The sequence below is a fragment of the Furipterus horrens genome, unplaced genomic scaffold, assembly GCF_987537825.1.
Source record: "Furipterus horrens unplaced genomic scaffold, mFurHor1.1.pri manual_scaffold_6, whole genome shotgun sequence".
Lineage (NCBI taxonomy): Eukaryota > Metazoa > Chordata > Mammalia > Chiroptera > Furipteridae > Furipterus > Furipterus horrens.
In genome coordinates this window covers 19,805,934-19,827,148 of record NW_028327176.1, presented here as the reverse complement: position 1 = coordinate 19,827,148, position 21,215 = coordinate 19,805,934, and the positions used below count along the sequence as shown (strand labels likewise).

The 21,215-nt window shown below is 40.9% G+C and overlaps 1 protein-coding gene across 12 annotated transcripts in view; it reads right to left on the bottom strand.

Annotated features, from left to right (window-relative positions):
• Positions 1-21,215, bottom strand: part of LTBP1 (latent transforming growth factor beta binding protein 1) — a 376,691-nt gene that overhangs the window by 170,562 nt on the left and 184,914 nt on the right. For all 12 annotated transcript variants that reach the window (XM_090281121.1, XM_090281125.1, XM_090281124.1 and 9 more), the window contains 2 exons: positions 12,564-12,788; positions 11,061-11,335 (listed from right to left, as the gene is read on the bottom strand). In XM_090281121.1, coding sequence (XP_090137247.1) covers positions 11,061-11,335; positions 12,564-12,788 — 500 coding nt within the window. The remainder of the gene's footprint in view (positions 1-11,060; positions 11,336-12,563; positions 12,789-21,215) is intronic.

The following is a 21,215-nucleotide window of genomic DNA, read 5'->3' as shown; positions in this document are numbered from 1 at the left end:
ATTTTCCCCAATTCTTATTTCTACAACTTGTATTGAGATAAATTTTTCTCTATTAAACATCAATGTCTGCCAGTTTCCTTTTTGTCTACATAGAGCTACTGAAAGGAACAAAAACCATTTGGACCTCACAGCACTATGTAAATTATAACACATGCCTCATTTGGTTAAGCTTTCAGTTTTTTGTGTCTTATCCAAGTACACAGAACTCAAAACTAATAATTACGTGTGGTTTGGTTGCAAGTAGTTTAGATAAACTGAATGCCACAATCATATCAATAGCTGTTTCCTATCCTCTGCAAGCAGGGAACCAAGTCTGTCCTGACCACTGCTCTGCCACTTGGCAGGGACATTTACAACTCAGCTAAGAGCCACTTGCTTCCCCCCACATCCCGGCTCTCTAACCGTATTAGTCAGCGTGGGCTGCTATAACAAAGTATTATACCAGAGACTGAGACAGAGGTGGGGTAGGGTAGGGGCTTAAACAACAGACATTCATTTCCTCACAGTTCTAGAGAGTCAAAATCCAAAATCAAGGGGCCAAGCAGAGTCCGTTCTGGTGAGGACTCCCTGGCCTACAGGAGGCTGCCACCTTGTGTCCTCAACATGGCAAAGAGAGCAAGCGCAACATGTCTCAGAAGAACACTAACCCCATTGTATCAGGGCCCCACCCTTATGACCTCCTTTAATCTTAGTTATCTCCCTATAAGCTCAAAATACAGTTACATTGTGGTTAATGCTTCAACATACAAATTTTAAGGGGGACCACAATTCAGCCATAACACTGCCATAAAACTAAGAGCGAGACAGGGACATGCCACTCATTCTGTATAAAACCCTGGCTGCTGTGGCTCAGTGGATTGAGCGTCGGCCTGAGAGCCAAGTGTCACTGGTTCAATTCCCAGTCAGGGCACATGACTAGGTTGCACAGCAGGTCCCCAGTTGGGGGCGCGAGTGAGAGGCAACCACACAGTGATGTTTCTCTCCCTCTCTTTCTCCTTTCCCCTCTTTCTAAAAATAAATAAACAAACAAACAAATAAAAAAAAAAGACTATGGGGAAAATAATGTGTGTCCCTTGCAGTACCTCCCTTCTGCTGCAGGAACTGAGGAGACTGTGCATTCTAGGTAGCACAGCAGTAACATGGTGAAACTGCCGAGTCCCTGAGAGATGTGTAGCATCTGCTCACCTGTTACACACCTAGTGTGTACAGAATGAAGCTTTTGTTGTGTTTATTACTAGAGCACAACCGAGCCTAACCTAACGCTCCTATATTTACAAACTATTTATCTGTGTCCAGCAGTGAGCCCAGGTCATGAGACCCCTGCCCTCATAAAAAGGACATGCACATGGGGAAGAGAAAAAAAGGCAAAAAGTCAAAGACACTTCATTAGATGAAAAATGCAGGTAAGAAGTCAGGGAGGAGAGAGCGAAGTGGGCTGGAGGGGGACTAGAAGGTTTCTGGGGGGTGCTGACACCTGAGAGGAGTCTCTTCAGTCAGGGTGGGTGTGAGAGATCATGCCAGGTGTTGACTGTGCTTGACGTCTGCACAGTTTGCTCTGTCCACAGATCCTGTGCATTTGTTAGTATCAGTGGCGTCTGGAAAAGAAAGATGTCGAAATCGTCACAGACAGAGAACTGCAGGGCTAAGAGAGGCCTCGCTAGTCCTCTCAGCCAAACCAGTTATTTGTGAAATAAAGAAACTGAGGGCCAGAGAATGGAATGGTGATTTTGCCAAAATGGAAAAAAAGAGCTATCGACTTGGAAATAACAACACAAGCCTGTCCCTACCTCTGTGAGCCTCAAGTTTCACTTAAGTAAATGGGAGACAAGAATACCTACTTTTCCTTGTTTTGAAGTTGTTCTGAAGGTCAAGTAAGGTCATAAATGTGAATGTTCTCTATCCGCTATCAATTTTATAAAAATACACTGTCTTATTAAGATGCCTGCCCCCAAACCACAGAAAATGTTAATATTATTTTCCTATTTTTTAAAATCTTTATTATTTTTTTCTATTACCTTTTAGTTCTGAGTAACTCTGTTAAAGTTTGCACAGTCTAAACCAGCCCTCTTCAAGGTGATCATCTTAAAGGCATTGATGTCTTCGTCCAAAATATTTAAAACTCCTCTGTCTGGATTTCAGAATTCTCTTCAGGGCTACAGACATGTTATTTTAAACATCCTCAACGGTGGCCAATCAGTGCTCCCTGGAGGCTGAATAAACCACTGGAGGTCTCAGATTCACTCAGAATATAGTGTAATAAATGAGGAGCTGCAGGACACCAAAGAAAGAAGAATGTTTCTGTGCCGCTCATGAATTGGTTCTGAAACAACTCTTCAAAAACAGAAATTCTGAAGTTTATACAATAGCAGTATTACTAGACTAAATGCACAGCCTCATAAAGAGATCTTGTTGCAACGGAACCTCCAATTTTGTATATAAATTCTTTTCACACAAAAAGAGACAAGAGGAAAAAGAAAAATGGAAGGATGGGACAGAAAAAGAAACAGGGCTATCATCGTGTCATCGTGGCAGGGGAGGTGCAGGGTGGAGCGGAGCAGCCACTCTGTCGTCGCTCGACATAGGGAGCCGCTGCCATTTTCACTGCAATTTTATGGGTCGGATTCCAGAGGACTGGGTGGGTTGTTTTGTTTGCTTTGGTTTTTAGTAAACCAGATGATTCCACTTTATCTGAACAAATCTCAATTCTAAACCATCATGTAGACAAGCCAAGAAACAACATCAGATCCTAGACATAGAAGCTGTGACTCTTGAAACATTTTTGTAATTCATGGAGCCTAAATCAACCATCAATTCAAGCCATGGTCTCTTAAAACTACTTCCAACATGCTCAGAACTATCATCTTCTTGCCACTTTGTCAGTATCAGAAATGATGTAACATACTTTCACTCTGAACTGCCCTATAATTATTTTCAATGCCTATTCTGCAAAAGCAAGAATCTAATTATTAATAGGTTTATTATTTTAGTTAGCCCTAGAGGTATAAAATACAGAAAATTGATATCTCATGTCATGATAAAGGCATTTTCATTGCCAATAAAATGAAAAACGTCTGAGAGGATGGGCGTGGGACAGACCAAAGAAGGATGAACTTGTTTGTCCATGAAGCAAGTCAGGGTAAGTGAATGCTCGAAGCTGACGCTGGTCTCCATAAGGACTGGATATCAGGTAGTAGGAAGGATAATGTCTGGGTCATCACCCATTCCCTGAAGTACTCTACTTCAGTTCTAAGAATCTGTATTTTGATTATCCTAACAGCTCAGTCCTACATTCTCAATCCAAATAAAGCTAGCAGGCCTCCCTGCCACTTGGCAGCAGCCCAGGAACCTGCAGACATGTTCCCTTTCACATGCAGCATTTCCCCCTTTGGATCTACTCCCTGTCTTCACTGATGGCTTCGACTTCCAGGGAGAAGGCCCCTGCACAAAGTCAGTCTGGCAGGGCCTTCAGGAGCAGGCCCAGCCAGCACTGCGGAGCTCCAGGCACCTGTCACTGAGATGTGTGTCACACCTTCAGCGATAACTCTGCTGCTGATACAGGTAAGGCTTGGCAAGGATGGCCATTGTAGAGCCACCGGAGACAACCAGACTCACTAACACTCAATTAAACACTTCTTAGATCATGCCAAAGGAGTACTGGAGTGGGACACTGAAGAAAAACCCAGATGGCACAGGAAGGGCCTGGTGTTAATGGCTTATTCCACCTGAAGGAGGCCAAACTTCAGTAAATTCAATCAGCACACCCTGACAGGGCTCTCTGCTCATGGGGAAGGCAGACAGCTGATAGCTCCAGCCCTGCCTTCCTTCAGCACTGCCCAATGGCACCTCGGCAATATGAAGTTCACCTGCGAGGGCCCTGCCCTAAGAGCACATCAGCTGGGGACATGGGTCACACACACACCTGTTGGCCTAGCCTGGCTGACCCAGCTCTCCTTCCCACGTGAAGGATAATGCATGCGTGAGAGGCTAAGAGTCTCTGGTAAGTGTTTTAGAGTTATCCTTTCCTTAGACCTCTCATCTATTTATGCCATTTTTGGTCTCCATATATGGAAATAACCTGTGTGAAACTGTTATAGTAGTTCCGGCATTATCCTTGTCAGAATAAAGCTATTATTTCATCATAGCTTTCGGCCTCCCCTCAATAATACTCTTACAGTCAGGACAGAAGGGAGTCTTTGAAAATTAAATAACAGGTTTCTAAGCAGCACTTACCATCCCAGCTCCCTTAACTGAGATAAATTCTCTTTCCATCACTGAGCAGAGATTTTGAACATCAATAGCCCATTCCTGCACCTACATCTGCATCTATTCACCTACCTGTTTTTCCTGCCATGTGGACTGGACAAGCATGCCATCTGTTTCCCTACTTTCTCATTGGCTTCTGTGTGGTGAAAACCAAGAAGTATTTCTCTTCAAAGTCCAGTGACAGAAGGATGGAGACCTTTTTAAAAAGTACTTTCAGCCATGTAATTAGGACACTTTCCACTTCAATGAGCTCACATGTTCCAGTTAATTTCTCCATGATGCTTATTTAAAAAATTTTTTTTATTTTAACAAAAGCTAAGTGCATCTGTTTGGCCCTTCAGAATCGTGTGTGTGTGTGTGTGTGTGTGTGTGTGTGTGTGTGTGTGTGTGTGTGTGTGTGTGTGTGTGTGTGTGTGTGTGTGTGTGTTCCAGCGCTAAGGTTTAGAGCATGATGATGTTATTGAATTTATCTGCCAAGAGACCTATCGCCAATTAAATAATCTTTTTCTCCAATGGCCCATTCTGTTTCCATTCTTCCTGTCCAAAAAGAACTGCTGGAATAACTTCTGAAACTTCTAAGGGGATCCCAAGCAGTTCTCGAGTCACTTTAACTCAGTTTTGCCCCAGGTCTTATTATTTATATGACCAATAATTAAAGGAAAGAAAGGCTTTTCCAATGGTTTTACGATTTCACATCAAGTACTGATCCTTTCTTCCTAATCCACATAAAGATTATTTTCTTCTATAGAATACATATTAAGGAATTTAATCTTAAGAGTTTGTTTCTTACAGTTTTTCTCTTATTTTTACTGTTATGGGGGATTTTATGGTTGCAAATAAGGGTGGGTTTGCATATTATTTGATCACCTTTATTGTGTAAGAGTGCATACTAAAAATATCTTCTATTTACCTTTCCTCAGGTTTTCCAGTAGTTTTGTTCTTCTTAGTTTATTTGGGTATTTAGGTGTGGCATTTTCTGGTGTCTTGGCATTTGCAATAGGTGAAAAACAATTTTTTTTGTCTCATCTTGCAATGTCTACAACTAACAGAGGACTGCGTTGCCCCCTTTTATTAATAAAATAGCATATGATTGCACAACCAGACAATGGCAGAATCAGCACGGAAGCTGGACCTTGAGCCTGACACCATGATCCTTACCTCTTCACAGACATGGTCTTTTCATACCATCTGGTATCATTAAGTAACTATAAATATTTATTTCCAGTAATTAGGCAATAAATAAAACATGTCTGAAACAACCAAAAACTCAGATGCCAAATAAGTTGCCAATTATGTCACAGTTTAAAGCCAAGGGAACCTTACACAGTGGGAACGGTGTGCATATATTCAATGTCCCTGTGGGGCAAAAATAGATTAGGGGGATATTTTCTGAAATTTGGCCTCTTCTTATTGATGAAAAGTAGCATGGAAATGTTCAAGTTTTAATTACATGAAAACATGAGATTATCCTGAAAGTAGCTGGTAATTGTAACCACTAGAGATGTGATTCTAAATTGACCTATGCAGTGAGCAAACTCTCCAAAATGTTTTCAAATATACATAGTGGATCACTATCTACTCCAGGTAGCACAAATACCTACCTCTGCCAAAGTTATCACTTGCCAAGTACTTGAAACTTCATTTATATTCAAGAATCCCATTTCTCTAAGCCACCCCATATATTAATGTCTATTCTTTTAACACTTTAATGATGTCTGTCCCCAGTCTGATTCACATAAAAATCAATAGTTTATATGATATTAAGAACAAGATATTATTTTTAGGACTCTGTAAGATGAAACATCACTGTCTACAATAGGAAGGATACCACTCCCCCCAACCCTGTATCTTGACACTCTGTCAAGGTAAAAAACATCATAGTTATTTCCAATTCCATTATCCCAGCTCTTTTCTTTTATATACATGCCAAAGAAACGTCCTCTGTGCTCATGCATCTGACTATCATCACTAGATCTAGCCGTTGACCAGTGAATTTTTTCCATTAATCCTCTCTCATTCTATCACTAACACAGCATTGGAGTCCCTGCTTGTTATCCAAGAATACACCATTTTGATGTCAATCAAGGATGAGGCTGCTTAAAACAAGATGTTGCTACTCATCTTCACCTTGCAGCCTTCTCCCCGGGGCCAGTTAACCAATCAGAGCAAGCATTTATCTGATTTCTGAAGCAAGGAACTTCAGAATAGTCCAATTCATCACCATGTTTTTCTTCACAACAGCCCGTAATCAAATCCTGATGCTTGATTCTTCACAAAAGCCCTTATTGTCATCTCTTTATTTTCCGTTTTTCTCCTAGATTGGACTCTCGTTATTTCACTACTGGACCATGGCCAAATGCTCTTCCCTGGCCCCCTCATGTCTACCTCACATCCACCCACCCACCCTTTTCATTCACAAGTTGAAACATTTTAAATTATTTTCTAAAAATTCATTTACTATATTAACGTTACAATTTTTAAGCTCAACTTAAAGTTATATTATTCCATAGGCACACCTCAGAGATATTACAGGTTCAGTTCCAGACCTCTACAATAAAGTAAATACTACAATAAAAGCTAGTCACATTAACTTTTTCGGTTTTCCAATGCAAACAAAAATTATATTTACACTATCCTGTCATCTATCAAGTGTGCAATGGCGCTATATCTAAAAAATATCTTAATTAAAAATACTTTATCAGTAAAAAATGCTAACCATTTAAGCCTGTTACAAAAAGAGGGCTGGTAGATTTGCTCAAGGCAGGGTTGCCAGAAACCTTCAATTAAAAAAAAAAAAAAATTCTGTATCTAGGCAGCACAATATAATGAAAACAATAAAAAGAAGTATGCCTGTATCTGTACATCTAGAAAATTTTAACCTTCCCTTTTTTTCTCATAAGAATATTTCAAACATGCTGAGATATCCAAAGAAAACTACACGCTCTCTCATATATCCACTTCCCATAGTTAACAACTGTTAGTTTTGCAATATTTGTATGAATGCATTTGAACATAAATTACAGACATCATGGCATTTTACACCTAAAATTTTTCTCATTTACCTCTTAAGAACAAGGCCATTGCCCCACAGATCCTAATTCTATTATCACCTCTAAAAAATTAATAATTCCAAAATATCACCTAATATCTAGTCATTAATATCTAGTATTGTAAGCCTGCCCTGGCTGGTTTAGCTCAGTGGATTGAGCGTCGGCCTGCGAGCTAAGTGTCGCTGGTTCGATCTTCCAGTCAGGGCACATCAGAGAAGGAAAACTCTGACTCCAAAAAACCTCCGCTGCCTTGCGGCATACCTCTTCAGGGGAAAGGCTAAGGGAGTAAACCCCGACAGAAAATCCGGAGCCGGAGTCCCTAAGGCGGTTTGACGTTGTAGTCAACACCGGCAACTCCTGCGGCGCACCTGAACCCAAGCTGTATCGACTCCGTCTTTCCCTTGGACCCTTCAGCTGCGAAGAGAGGGGGGGTCTGCTGCATGGGCAACAGCAGACCCTCCATATTACCCTGCCCAGGCTCTGTAGCTTCAGTGTCATCGCAAGATGTCGATTCAACACGGGAGGAGACAGATACCATGTCACTCCCGAGTCGGACTGCACAGCCATTCTCGGCGGTGCAGATAGACTCTTAAGAAGCTACACCATCGTCTCTCAAGACGGACGGCTGCCGACGACGACGACGACTTAAATTTCCCCAGTTGTTCCCAAATATCTTATAGACATGTGTTTTTAAGAAAAATGAAAACAATTTAAGGTTTATACATCTGTTGTTGTGACTCTTTAGTTTCTATCTATAAAAGTCATTCTATTTTTTTTCCCATTATATGATGTTTTTAAGAAACCAGGCAATAATATCCTACATTATGAATCTATCTGATGGAGGTAAGTGGAGGTTATATTTTTAGCTTGTTTCTTTACCCTCAGTGTTCCCTATAAGCTGGAGATTAAGTATAAAGGCTTGATTAGATTCAGGTTCAACATTTTTGGCAAAAATACTTTTAGGGTAAATGCAAACTTCATACTGTATCACATCAGGAGGCACATAATGGTGGTTGTCCCACTTTTAATGAGTCTGGGGTTGATCACGTGATCAGGGGGGCTTCACACTCTTTCCTTTGACACCAGGTCCTTTACCTGGCACTATGCCTCAGGCTTAAGAGGCCTCGTGTTTGTGGCAAACACCTGCCAGGAACCCCACGCTATTACACGTCTCCCTGACACTTCTTCCTCACTCAATTCTTGTCAAGTTCTCTTTCCTCTGGTTCATCATTCTGCCCCTTTTCTCTGTGAGTTTGGTTTCCCAACCAATTGCCCACTTCCTCCATCATCCAACCGGTTTGCAAAATTCTATTCTATGAAGCTTCCTTGAATTTAAATACATTAGTCCCCGTTCATGCTGGGTTCTCAACCCCAAGCTTACTGCCTAATTACTAGAATGTGCACAGAAACAAGGGCTATTTCTGCCAAGTTTGTATAGTATGTGCTCTCTTACTGCAACACATAAACATAGATGCTTACTGATAACTCTATGGCATTAAAAGTCTCAATAGTCAAAATCTGCAGCTAATAAGACTATTCCCATGAGCAAAGCACTGGTGAGCATTTATGCAGTTGCTTTTACCATTTATTTAAAATCTACCTATACCTCCCTTTGCAGCTACGTATACAAATCAACTATAGCAAGAAAGCACAAATGTTTGCAAGCATCTTTGTAGGATACATCTTATATACTATTAACTATTTGCCAGTAATATGTTTTTTTATGCCTGGGTCATCCTAATTGCACTAACTGGGCAATTACAAGCAACCAGCAACATGTCTCACCAACAGGAAGATAAACATGTACACTGAGAATGTTTTCTGAAAACAGGGCTTATTTTGAAGCTTCATATTAAGTGACTACACATGCAAAAAGAATTAAGAATAGAGATCACTGTCTGGATCATTCAGACCAAGTCAGAGAGGCACGTGGATAAGGCAAAAGCGTTCCACCGAGTGTGACTTATATGAGTACCTCCACCAAGTATTGGATTCATTTTGATTATATAGTGCAGCTTAGGCTTAAGAGTTAACTCATTTTAAAATCCTTTTTAGTTAGCAATCATCTGCCTACCATTACACAAGAATAACAAGTTTGTGAAAACTTCATTTTCTTGCTTTTTATCATCTGTGTTCCAACTTGGAAACTGGGGAGAAAGGCACTGGGCACACAGTTTTTAAAAGGATCTGCTTTTTCCTGTCTTATGACCAACCTAAGCTGGAATGACTAAACAATGCAAATGGCACCAAATTCATCCTCTCTCTCCAAGGCTGGTCCAGGGCAAAATTGTGAAGCGTATGAAGTTTTATCTTCAGTCCACTGCCCCTATAAAAAGCTGCTCTTAGCACAAGAATCCAGACTTCCCTTCTAAGCCAAATTTAAATTGATGCTGTTCCTACTCTCAAAAGTGTTTGCTTAAAACTGGTCTTCAATTGACATATGAAAAGCTGTGGCAAGTTCAGGAGCCATTTCAAGTATCAGCAGGCAGACAAAGGTGGTGTTTGGGGAGATCAAGCCTTTCCTGTCTCACTGATGTTCCATGACACAAGTAGTCGCCTACTCTGATTATTATTAAGTTTGACACATGAACAGATAGGTATCTTCTAAGCAGATATTTGCGTAGTTCTATATTATTTGTCTTATCTTAACAAAGCCCCATGTTTTTGTCTCCACCATACAGACGAGAAAGCTGGTTCCCTGCCACCAAGTCCTAGGCCCACAGCTCTAGCCAAGATCTTCTAACTCCACATGGGTGCTCTTCCCATTTAGGACTACAGACCAATTCTGCCTTCTTCCCCTGGGAGAAAGGTGATAGGACTACCATGGGCTTGCCCAGAACCTAAAAGTATTTTCCAGGTTTCTAAAGCAATAACAACTGATTCTTATGACTCCAAAATGTTTCGCACACACAATATTTTTTCAATATTCAGGTAAGGGCAGAGATATAATAACAGTACCTCACCTACTCTTCTTACATAGGGCCAAAACCAGAATCAAATGACAGGAGGTGAACCACAGGACAAAGCTATGTCATTATCACATAATGCAAATGCAGGTAGCACCAAGTGCTTCCGGTAGAAGAGACAGTATTTTTGTCTTCACTAAGCACTGTCAAGGATGAGTTTTAAAGAAAAATCAGCCTTCCTCCTACTTTGTGATATAGATATAGGCCTAAAGTTACATGTAAATCCAGTGACAGTATTTAAAATGCACTTCAAACAATTCAGTCTTTCCCATTCTAGTTATGAGTTTTTATAAGAAAAAAATATGACAAATTATTATTGCATTCAAAACTCAACTACATCTATTAACCTATAACTATTGTAAAAATGCCTAAGTATTTTTGAATGCTTTGCAGAATACACAGATCACCTTAACTGCAAAACAAACAACAATCAGGGACTTCCAGCAGCATGTCTGGAAATTCACTACTTAAAATTATTTTATACATCAGCAGTGGCAAGCTTTTTCTGTAAAGGGCTTTGCCGACCATATATCAGGCTTTGCAGATCTTATGATCTTCACTGAAACTAAGTAATTCTACCACCAAGGGCATGAAAGGAGGGTAGGCAATATGTAAATGAATGGATGTGGCTGTGTGCCAATCAAACTTTATTTACAAAAATAGGCCTATGGGTCAGTTTGTCAACCCCTTCTACAGAAAGTCATTTTACCAAGTCTGGCTTTCCTGTTAAAATGAGACCTTTTCTAGAAAGCATACAAACAGGCTGGACAACGTTGCTTACTTGTGACCCGATAGTTTCCTGGAAGCACCGGCCAAGCTGGGTCTTAGCAGCCACAGGATAGACATGAGGAATGACTTGCTGATGGGAGTACGTGGAATGGACTGTCTGGGTCTTCTGGACAGGATGCCCTTGGTAGGAGATTTGGGATTGGCCTGGTTGGGCTTCTTTTACCTTCTGGCTTGTTGGGCCATCGATTCTTGAAACCTGATGGATCTGGACTGAAGCCTCAGGAGGGTGCTTCACATGGATATTGACTATGTTGGGAGGAAATTTCACTAAAACAGATTGGGAGGAAAACTTGTCAATCATGAATAACTGACATGTGAGTCAGCATGAAAGTAAATTTCATACACACCTATATACTTACATGCATCTATATTAGACACAGAATAACTTATACATATGTAATCTATACATATATTTGCTGCACAGCCATCAAAATACGTGAGAACAAAACAGTGCAATAAAAAATATTTAAATAAAAATTAAACCTGAATTTATATATTTTTAAAAATAAAATAATTATAGAGAGAAATTAAAACCTCTCACAATAACATATTCATAGGATAAAAATATTTTTTCCAGGAGAGTCATGAAAATATTAAACTATTAAAATTCATGGTTTGCAGTCATAGGGAGGTATATTTTATCAAATAATAGTAATGAAGACTCAAGAGTTCGATTACTTTTGAATTTCTCATGAAATTCCTATTGTAAAAATTGTAGGATATACCTTTCTACACTAACAGGGGAAATATAATTTCATAAAGCATAATTCTCTTACCCTTAAATAATACACTGTGGCTATACTTTGGTGCCTATTGGGACACACACAAAAATATCAAAGTGTGATATTTTATATCTGTAACAAGATTTACTTTCTGCCATTTTCAAACAAAATTTCATCTTCTGATGCTAATAGTCAGGTTTTAAAGAATAACAGCCAATAACACTCTGACCCCTTTTAAAAAACTGCCTGTATAAGAGATGCCAGGTTTAAAAGAATGAATGAGTCACAGAATTTCTGAGCTCCAAGTGACCTAGTTTACCTTCCTCTACAGAAGTCCAGTGAGGTTAAGTGATCACTTAGAACTAAAACCAAGCACTCTTCAGCAACTGAATAGACTTGGTATCCACCAGAAGGAACTAGTTTATTAATGCTGGAAGAGCTGGAACACTCCTTGTCTGTCTTGTTAGTCCCCAAGCCCTGCCAGAACAGGGATGGGCACATTTGACAGCTCTTGATGCCAAGAGTCACCAGAGAAGGATGGGCTCCTCTGTACTTTTTATTTCTTAGAAACCAAATCTTTATGGCCTGGTAAGCACTTCAGCCACATACCTGGGCCCACATTCTGTCCCTACTGTCATTTCTCAGGCCACAAATCACATACTCCTTCCTGTTCCAATACCAGCCCTGGCTATCTGCAGACACTTGGATTCTGTAGGAGTGTGGCAGGTTAGCAGAAGTCTGACAAGTAGGCGAAATAAAAATAATCAGCTTACCTTTGACTCCTTGTTGACCACTCATGGTCAGAGGCAAGGTATGTGTAGAGTGGACGACATGCGTTCCCAAGGCCTTGCCGGGCTGCTGGGAATGCTGATAGAGTTTGGGCACACTGGCACCATGGACTGGGATCTGACAGAGCTTCCCTGTAAAATTCGGAGGGCACCGGCATTTGTCCCTTGAACTGCACTGGCCACCATTCATACATGGAAGATGGCAAATCACTGAAAGGGAAAGGAAAAGAGAAGTTGTGGAGAATTGCTTAGTTTCTCAAATGCTAAGTAACAGTCAACCAACAAAACTCCCAAAACACACAGCCTCATTACAGCCTTCATTTTCCCACTGACTTCTGAAATAGTAAACAAAGAACCAACTACCCTCTGGCCAAAAAGAAAGTCTCTGTTATTCACTATCTTTTTCTGTCCATCTTAAGTCATTTAACTCTGCAATTGCTCATGGTATTCTCCCCCAATAATGGAAAGAGTTCATGGGAAAAGGAATACAGAAAGGAGCCACTCAGGATTACTGTCTATCACAGTGTCCCTTTCAGGTATCTCTTGCATTCTGTAATTACTTCTTCCTATTTAATTCCTAATTTATTAGCTGTCCCCTTAGATTTTAAACTCTTGAGTAGAAGGGATGTGTCTGGCTTAGTGACTTTCAGATCCTCAGCACCGAGAATGATGCCTGGTGCACAGTAGACATTAACTATTTCCTCAAAGAATAAACGAAACAAACGAGGATACTAAAAATAGGATCTGTTGAGAATATAATCTGAAACATACTGAACTGACTGCTGCTCTGTAATAAGGGAGTGGAACAGTTTGAACCCTGCTTTACCAGAATTTGCAATCTCATTGGGATAACAGGACCACCGTGAAACCCAGAAGACACAGAGTGATTAGTAGTTTGGAATTTAATTTATTTAGAATACCAAAAGATAAAAGGGCACATGGGGTAAAAGAATTTTAAGGGGAGTTTTAAATTCTGATGAAATTCAGCTTGTGGCCAACCTCTTTATCACTAATGAATTCTTCCTATCGGCCTTTAAACATGAGCAACTCTCCACCAGCTTCAAAAATGAAAACCCCTCAGCTCCATTTCCTTCCAGCTTCTACTGTGTTTAAATCCTCTCTTCTACGATCAAACGTTCCAAAAGAACTGTCTGTACACTTGACACACCACAGTCTAGCCTGGCCAAGTGGTGTCCCCCTGCCCCACTCTTCTTCCATGGAAACTACTCTTCCTAAGGCCACTAATGCTCTCCACATTGCTAAATCAAAAGGATGGATTTCAGTCTTCCCTTGGTTTCCATGACATCTTGCTCATCTATTGAGCCCCTTCCTCTTTGCCCTTCCCATCTCAATCTTCTTTTCATCATCCTCTCTTTGCTCTCCTTTAACACCAATCCTCTTTTTTGTTAACTCGACACACTCTTCCTCTATGATTTCACCCTGTCCTATGCTGATGTCTCCCAATTTCTATTTCCTAGCAAGAGATTTCTGATGCACTCCAAACTGTCTATTACTATATGTCTCCATATAGATATTCCACAGACATCTCAAATTTGAAATGTCCAAAATATTAACTCATAGTCTTCTCCCTAATGTCCCCATTCACCAGGGGGTCCTTAACAGAAACCCGCATGCTGCTCTATCTATCACTTCACCCATCCAAATACCCATTCCTGGAAGTCCTCCCTTCTAAACAGTCATTAAATATGTGCACTTCTTTCCCATCACAGGGTCCCTGTTCCCTCTGAAACCTCATCACTTAGGAATCTCGCCTCATCCCCTACAATCCAGCTACACGGAGCTTTACTCAGTTCCTCAGTGTGTAAGGCCCCCTTCCGCCACTCAAGCTTTATTCAGACTGGAACACAGGTTCCATTCAGCCCCCCTCACCTATCAAGCTCCTACTTATCTTTTAGACTCTGCTCACACCTCACTTCCTCTAGAAGCATTCCGCATCGCCCCTCATCGAGGCTTGGTGCCTAGCTACGCTTCCATGGACTCTTATTCACTGCCATTTGCCCATCACGCCACTGAGCTTCCTGCATGACGAGGATCTGACAGCCTTTCTGGAGGCCTCATTCTACTAGAGCTCTGTGAGGGCAGGAACTTCATCTTGTTTTGTTTACCTCTAGCATGTTAATTCAGCTTCTAGAATAAATGCTGCAGCTCCAAAAAATATTAGGTGAAAATTTTACGCCTGCCGCTTTCAAATACCATTCTAGGTACTATAGAAGATTCAGCTGCTGCCCTCAGGAATGTAAGAGCTGGCCCTGACCGGGTAGCTCAGTTGGTTAGAGCATCGTCCTGCTATGCCAAGGTTGTGGGTTTGATCCCTAGTCAGGGCACATATAAGACTCAACCCATGAATGCATAAGTAAGTGGAACAACAAAATCAATCTCTCTCTCACCCATCCCCTTTCCTCTCTCTCTCTCTCTCTCTCTGTAAAATCAATTAAAAAATGAAAAAGGACATAAGAGCTAACTGGGGAGATTAGATAATACATGAAAATTAAAAACAGATCAGCAAGTAAGTGACAATTGAAAAACATAAAATATAAATCCTGTGGAACTTCAGAGGACAGGGGAACCATTTCTGGGAAGCCAAGAGAGACTTTATAGGTAGAATCATTTGGGATAAGTCTTTGAAACTGGCTAGGAGTCAGAAAAACAAAGGATTGCATCCTAGGAGGCCTAAAGGGGCGGGGGGAGACAGGCATATTTGGGAGAAAATGAGAACGTCTGTCCTGTTGAAATCCCAGGTTCTTGAAGGGAGGGGTCAAGTGATAAACCAGAAGATGTAGGCTTGGGTCAGACAATGGATAAAAGCCCAATACAAAAGTTTGGATTTTACTTTGTAATTAGTAAGTTACTTTGGAGACTCCAGGAGAGGATTAAACAAGGCTGTTAGTGTGTTCCAGAAAGATGACTTGTGATGGAATGTGAGACTAGTCAGAATGGAGAGTGACTAGGTAGAGAAGCCAGTTAGGAGACCATTAAAATAATTAAAACACAAGTTGAAAAACACATGGATTAGGACAACGGCAACACGAATTGAAAGAAACGAAGTACAACATGAAGATGGGACACAGACGTAAACAGCAGGCCAAGGAAGAGGGGAGACAGTGGGGGAGGAAGAAGAGCCAGAACAAACGACCAAGGTGACCACACAGAAACTGTGTCCAGTGTCTGGAATGAGCTCTCCCTCCAGTGCCTGATACGCTCCGAAGCGCAGGGGAAGAGAAGATGAGTCAAATGCGGACTCCAAGGTTGAGTCAAAGACATCACAACTCCCACTTCAACTCTGAACTGAATTTCTTAAATCACAGCTTGGCTACCCCGGACGGATTCAATGTGTCATGGGCAAAGGGAGCCAGGCCAAGAGTTAAATGTACTACAAATAATTTATAACTGGAATATAGGCACCACTCACTTTGCATGGTTCCAATACGCATGAATTTCAGTTTCCGCAGTTTAGTTAAATAACAACCAGTCCCCCAACAATATGTTTCAAACTTCGGTTGCCACGGTGTATTAACTGTGAGTAATTGCATAAAGTACAAACTTTATGGCTAGCTCCTTGGTCCATAAACACTGCGTGCATAACAGATGTTTATCGTGATCAGTAACCAATCATGTCACTTCCTTCAAAGTCTGCTAGTGATTGATCCCTGCACATCTGTTCTCCGTTCATGCACAGACAGGAAAGAGGGTAGTTGTGTGGCCTCCTCCTCTCGCAGTGATAATATCACACAGCATTTTACAGAAGTGGATAATTCAGAGGGTCAGCAAAAAAAAAAAAAAAAAAAAAAAAAAAAAAGTGAGGCAAAACAATGTCAAGTGGTAACACTGGAAGTACAACTGGAAAGTGGATGTGGTGAAAAGGATGACGATGTGCCAGAGGAAGTAACATTAAAGGAACGCTCAGACAGCTTACAACTTTGAAAGCACAAAGGGTAAGATGCTGGCAGCTGATCCTGGCTTGGGAAGGGGTATGACAACTGACTGAAGCAGGGAGAAAATATTCCATATCGTTAGTTACACAATGAGAAGAAAGCGAACATGTTCAAACTACTCTTGATAAGTTCTACTCAAATAAAACACTTTAACTCTCAGTGTTTCTAACACGTTAAATTACAGGGCACTAAATAAATATTAGCTTTACTATATTTTTCATTTCCCTATACACTTCTACCCAACAGTAAAAGACTTTTAATGTTTTGACAAAGAGTTTTTTCAAGGTCATGAAACTTAATAATCCATTGATGATTAAGATCATTTTGCACATGGTCATTCTGCATCGGCTTGCACAATCATTTTTACGTCCTGCACTACCATGCAAAGATGACTATCATCTATACTAAAATAATTTCACATATGTAACCATTGTTTTTAGAAACAAACATTAACCAACTGACTTTAACCAGATATTTCTAGTATCAGTAGCAGATTTTGAAATCTAACATGAATTTAATTAGTTTTGTTTAAATCTAACTTTAAGCCCCTGGGGTAGCATCCACATGAACGTTTCAAGGGCTGCACTAGTTAAAGTGGGCACAGACATAATCTTAGGGCAGAATCCAATGATCCCGTGTGTCTCTGGTCATAAAAGAAATGGTCTCTGCTTGACTTATTCCGACCAGTAAACGGCCACTATTTATAACCATTTGTGAATGAGAAAAAAAAATCTATCCTCCGGTTCCAGCATTTTCTAAAATATAAATTACAACATAAAGTTCTTTGCTTCAGCTCGATAAATACACGTTGAGTCCTTTGTGGCAGGTGCTCTTTTTACAGCTAAATAGCCTTTTATGTCAAAGAAAACATATTTAAACCCAACCCACAAACTGAAGGATTTAACTATGAATGGTTTCTTTCTGTTTCAAAAGTTCATGCCACTCTCAAAACACTGCCTACTGATATATAGTCTGTGCTGCCGATGTTGTATGACAGCTCCTCAACACATAAAGAGAAAAAAGAGTAAGTTATCCGTAAGGCTGACTGGTGAAGCCTGTGGTATGCTGGCGGTAAGTCTAGCCACGGCGCATATAATTTAGAATATGTAACTAGAGGTGTCCCGTAGAATGCTGGCTGAGCAAGGCCGTAACTTTATCAGCTTGACATTTAGCTGGCCATCACCGTAATTCACTGCATTGCATCGTGTGGTCACCTGGGACCTATAGAAAACAACAAGAATTATATGGGCCTTCAGCATGTTATTTCGGAAAGCATCACTGCATGGCAAGCAACTCAACATATCTCATGGTAATAGTATAAAAGGTCAAAATGAGCAAAAGGACCCAAGCCAGAACAACACGTTGGAGGTTTGAAACACATCAGATGTCTCCGTGGGTCCCACCGTTCTCTTTGGTCTGTGAAACCACTTGCAGCACTTCAGAAAATGGGCTGCCAGAATCACATTCACACTCTAGATCACAAAATGGAACTCAGTTTAAATGAATACATATTAGTGACTTGTATACAAATATGGGTGAACTCAATCTTCTAAAGACTTATACTATACAAAGCTATACCCTCTCTGTCTTTCCTGTTATCTTAGCTCAACTATAAAAATACTTCAACTGTGTATCCTCAAAAGGTGCTCTACGAACATACCCGAGTTTCCTGCAGCAACACCGTGGCCCCTCCCCTCCCCCGTGCTTTCTGTGCCAGCAGACAGACCGTTTCGAGTTATTGTGGCTGAGGCAGAACAGGGAACACAAACCTCCACTCGAAGGAAAAACGGCAACTGTCATCTCACAGAACAGACACACACATGACTTTGATTTGAGTCGCTACTTCAACTTCCCCATTTGTCTCTGATAATTACAAGAGTAATGTTCCCTTAAAAGCTTTCAGCATTTTTGTTGATATCCTTTGGAGTGTGAAAAAAAAAGGTAGTAATATCTTCAGAAAGTAGAAATCATCATTTCATTTCTTCCCCTAAACATACATATACTACATCATTTTTGTTTTAAGGTTTTATTCTCTTTTTTTTTTTAGATTTATTTTTAGAGAGAGGGGAAGGGAGGGAGAAAGAGAAGAGAAATATCAATGTGTGGTTGCCTCTGGTGCGCCCCCTACTGGGGACCTGACCCGCAACCCAGGCACGTGCCCTGACTGGGAATTGAACTGGCGACCCTTTGGCCCGTAGGCCAATGCTCAATCCCGTGAGCCACACCAGCTGTTTAAAGCTTTCAGGTAACAAATGCTACAAACCACAGTTTATTTCAAGAACCTGTCCCTTTCTTCAAAAAAAAAAAAAAAAAAAGAACTGTATGCTTGCTTCGTGATTCCGTATGCATCACCAAAAACCAAACAAACAAAACCTGGGACTAAAAGCAAAGACGGAGGTCACATCCTCCTGAAGGTAGAACAGAGGAGCAGGGGAGACCTAATCCTACAGGTGAACCAAGGAAGGAAGTACAGAGATTAGTCGGCATTTATTACAATCTAGGTTCTGATGGGTTTTAATGGAACGTAGACATTTACAATTGTTGTGCTCTAACATCGCCTTCAGCCAATTCTGGATTATCTGTCTGCCAGCTTACACTGACTCACGGACTCCGCCAAGGAAAAATGTGCGGAACAGGGGTCCAGAACCACCTGTCCGAGGAGGTGACATTTACGCTAAACCTAAAAGGAACAGAATCCAGCGATGAGAGACATTGGCAAAAGAAGTGTTTGCAGAAGGAAAGATAACAGGAGCTCGGCTCTCGAGGTGAGACGTGGTTTAGAAAGGCCCAGAAACTGAAAGAAGGCTGATGTGCCCAGAGTGCAGGTGACAGGGAGAAAGTGAGACAAGGGCCAGAGTCCCGTTTCTTTCCACATGCACATAGGGAAGCCTGTAAAAGTAGATAGTGTAAAACAAACAAACAAACAAGTACGTATATACATATATATGTAAAAACTTAAAACTTAGGACTGGAACAGAAACAGACAGGAATCGTGGGAGTCACACAGGCACAGGGACTGCACTGCCGGTTACCAGAGGGGAGGGTGTTTGGCTGACTGGGTGGAAGAGGGTTAGGGATTGAGACGCACTAATTGGCAGGCACAGAACAGACACGGGGAACATAGGGAATACAGTCAATGCTACTGCAATGACTATGTATGGTGCCGGGTAAGTACTGGAAATATCATGGGGACCACTTTATAAAGTATATAATTAATCACTATGCTGCGTACTGAAACCAATACATGATAATACTGAAAATAAGCTATAATTGAAAAATTAAATAACTAGTTTAAAAAGTAAAAGGAATCGTAGACATCAGAATCAGGGGAAAAGAAAACACGTTAAGTCAGGATCAGTGGAATCCACTACTGTATACCCACGAAATGTGCACTATAAATATGCTTGTGACCCTGGATCTCCTTTGACAGCGTTGAGTCACTATTTAGCCAGATTCAAGTCGAATTCCGGAAGAATTAATTTAAAACTCATTGAATATAGGATTATTTTGATAAAAAGATTTTTTTTAATGTGTGAGAGAAAGCAATTAGTCTTCTCAGTCATACATGCAAAAGGAAAACATCAGAATCCCAAGAATTCTTGGGGCCGAGGGAAAATGCTTTAATAAGAGTTAGAAATGCACCCACCACTCTCCCTGCCAGAGAGACCCTTTGTGTTACCTGCTTTAGAAATGAGGAAGACCGTTTTCATCCCACCCCCCCACCTACCAAACACTGAAGTATAATGAGCTGCAGATTTCAGCAAATGCAAAATATCAACCTTAAAATTCCAAGAGCGTCACTGGTTTTTCATGCTGGTGCCCAGGAACAAATGCTTCATAGCAGCTTCTGTTTCCAATCCGGGAGATCTGAAGCCCTATCACACACAGGCATGCCAGAGCTTCTAATGTGGGATGGGGCCACGCATCACCTCGGCTTTGTTTATGGCTTTCCTTTCTTTTTTCATGAACCTCCCCATAGTGGGGGGCTACCTAATTTAATCTCGTTTGATACTCTGCATAACCTAAGGAGCTCCAAATATCAAGCATTTCACAAAATTCCACTCATACCCTTCATCCACAGATGCTGTTGGTGGTGCTATCTCTTAGAAACTCCCAAACGCCAATGCGCTTTAACTCTTAGGAAAAGCATCGCAACATTTGCAGGCTGCAGAATAAAATATAAGAATCCCCAACACCTGGAGATTAGGGCATCCTTTAGTAACATTGCTGAAAACTGGGGCAAATCATTTCACTTCGTGGATTTCAGTGTCCCCAGCTTGCCCAAAAATATGATCCATAGGTTCTTTTTCCATCCCTGAAATTTGGTTCTCAAAAGTCTAAACAAGTCATAAATACTGTGAAATTCAGATTTCCTTATCTTACCTAATGTGACTGTCAGGGTTTAAACTTTAAAATGTACATTCAGCCTTTTGCAATTTGTACAGAAGGGAAAGGGTAAGTGGTGTGCTTTGTTTTGATTTTGAATGTAAGATCAGACACTGATTCAAATGTAAGTTTCATACTTACTGACAAAGCAGTTCATGGGTTTATGAAAAGCTGACTTCATTTGGGGGAATTGTGGGGAAATGATAAGGTTGCCACTTCATTGGCAGTGAAACAGGTTTCATCAAAACAGTGACATGCTCCATCCTTGGAGACCCTGTCTTTTCCAGGGGGATCATTA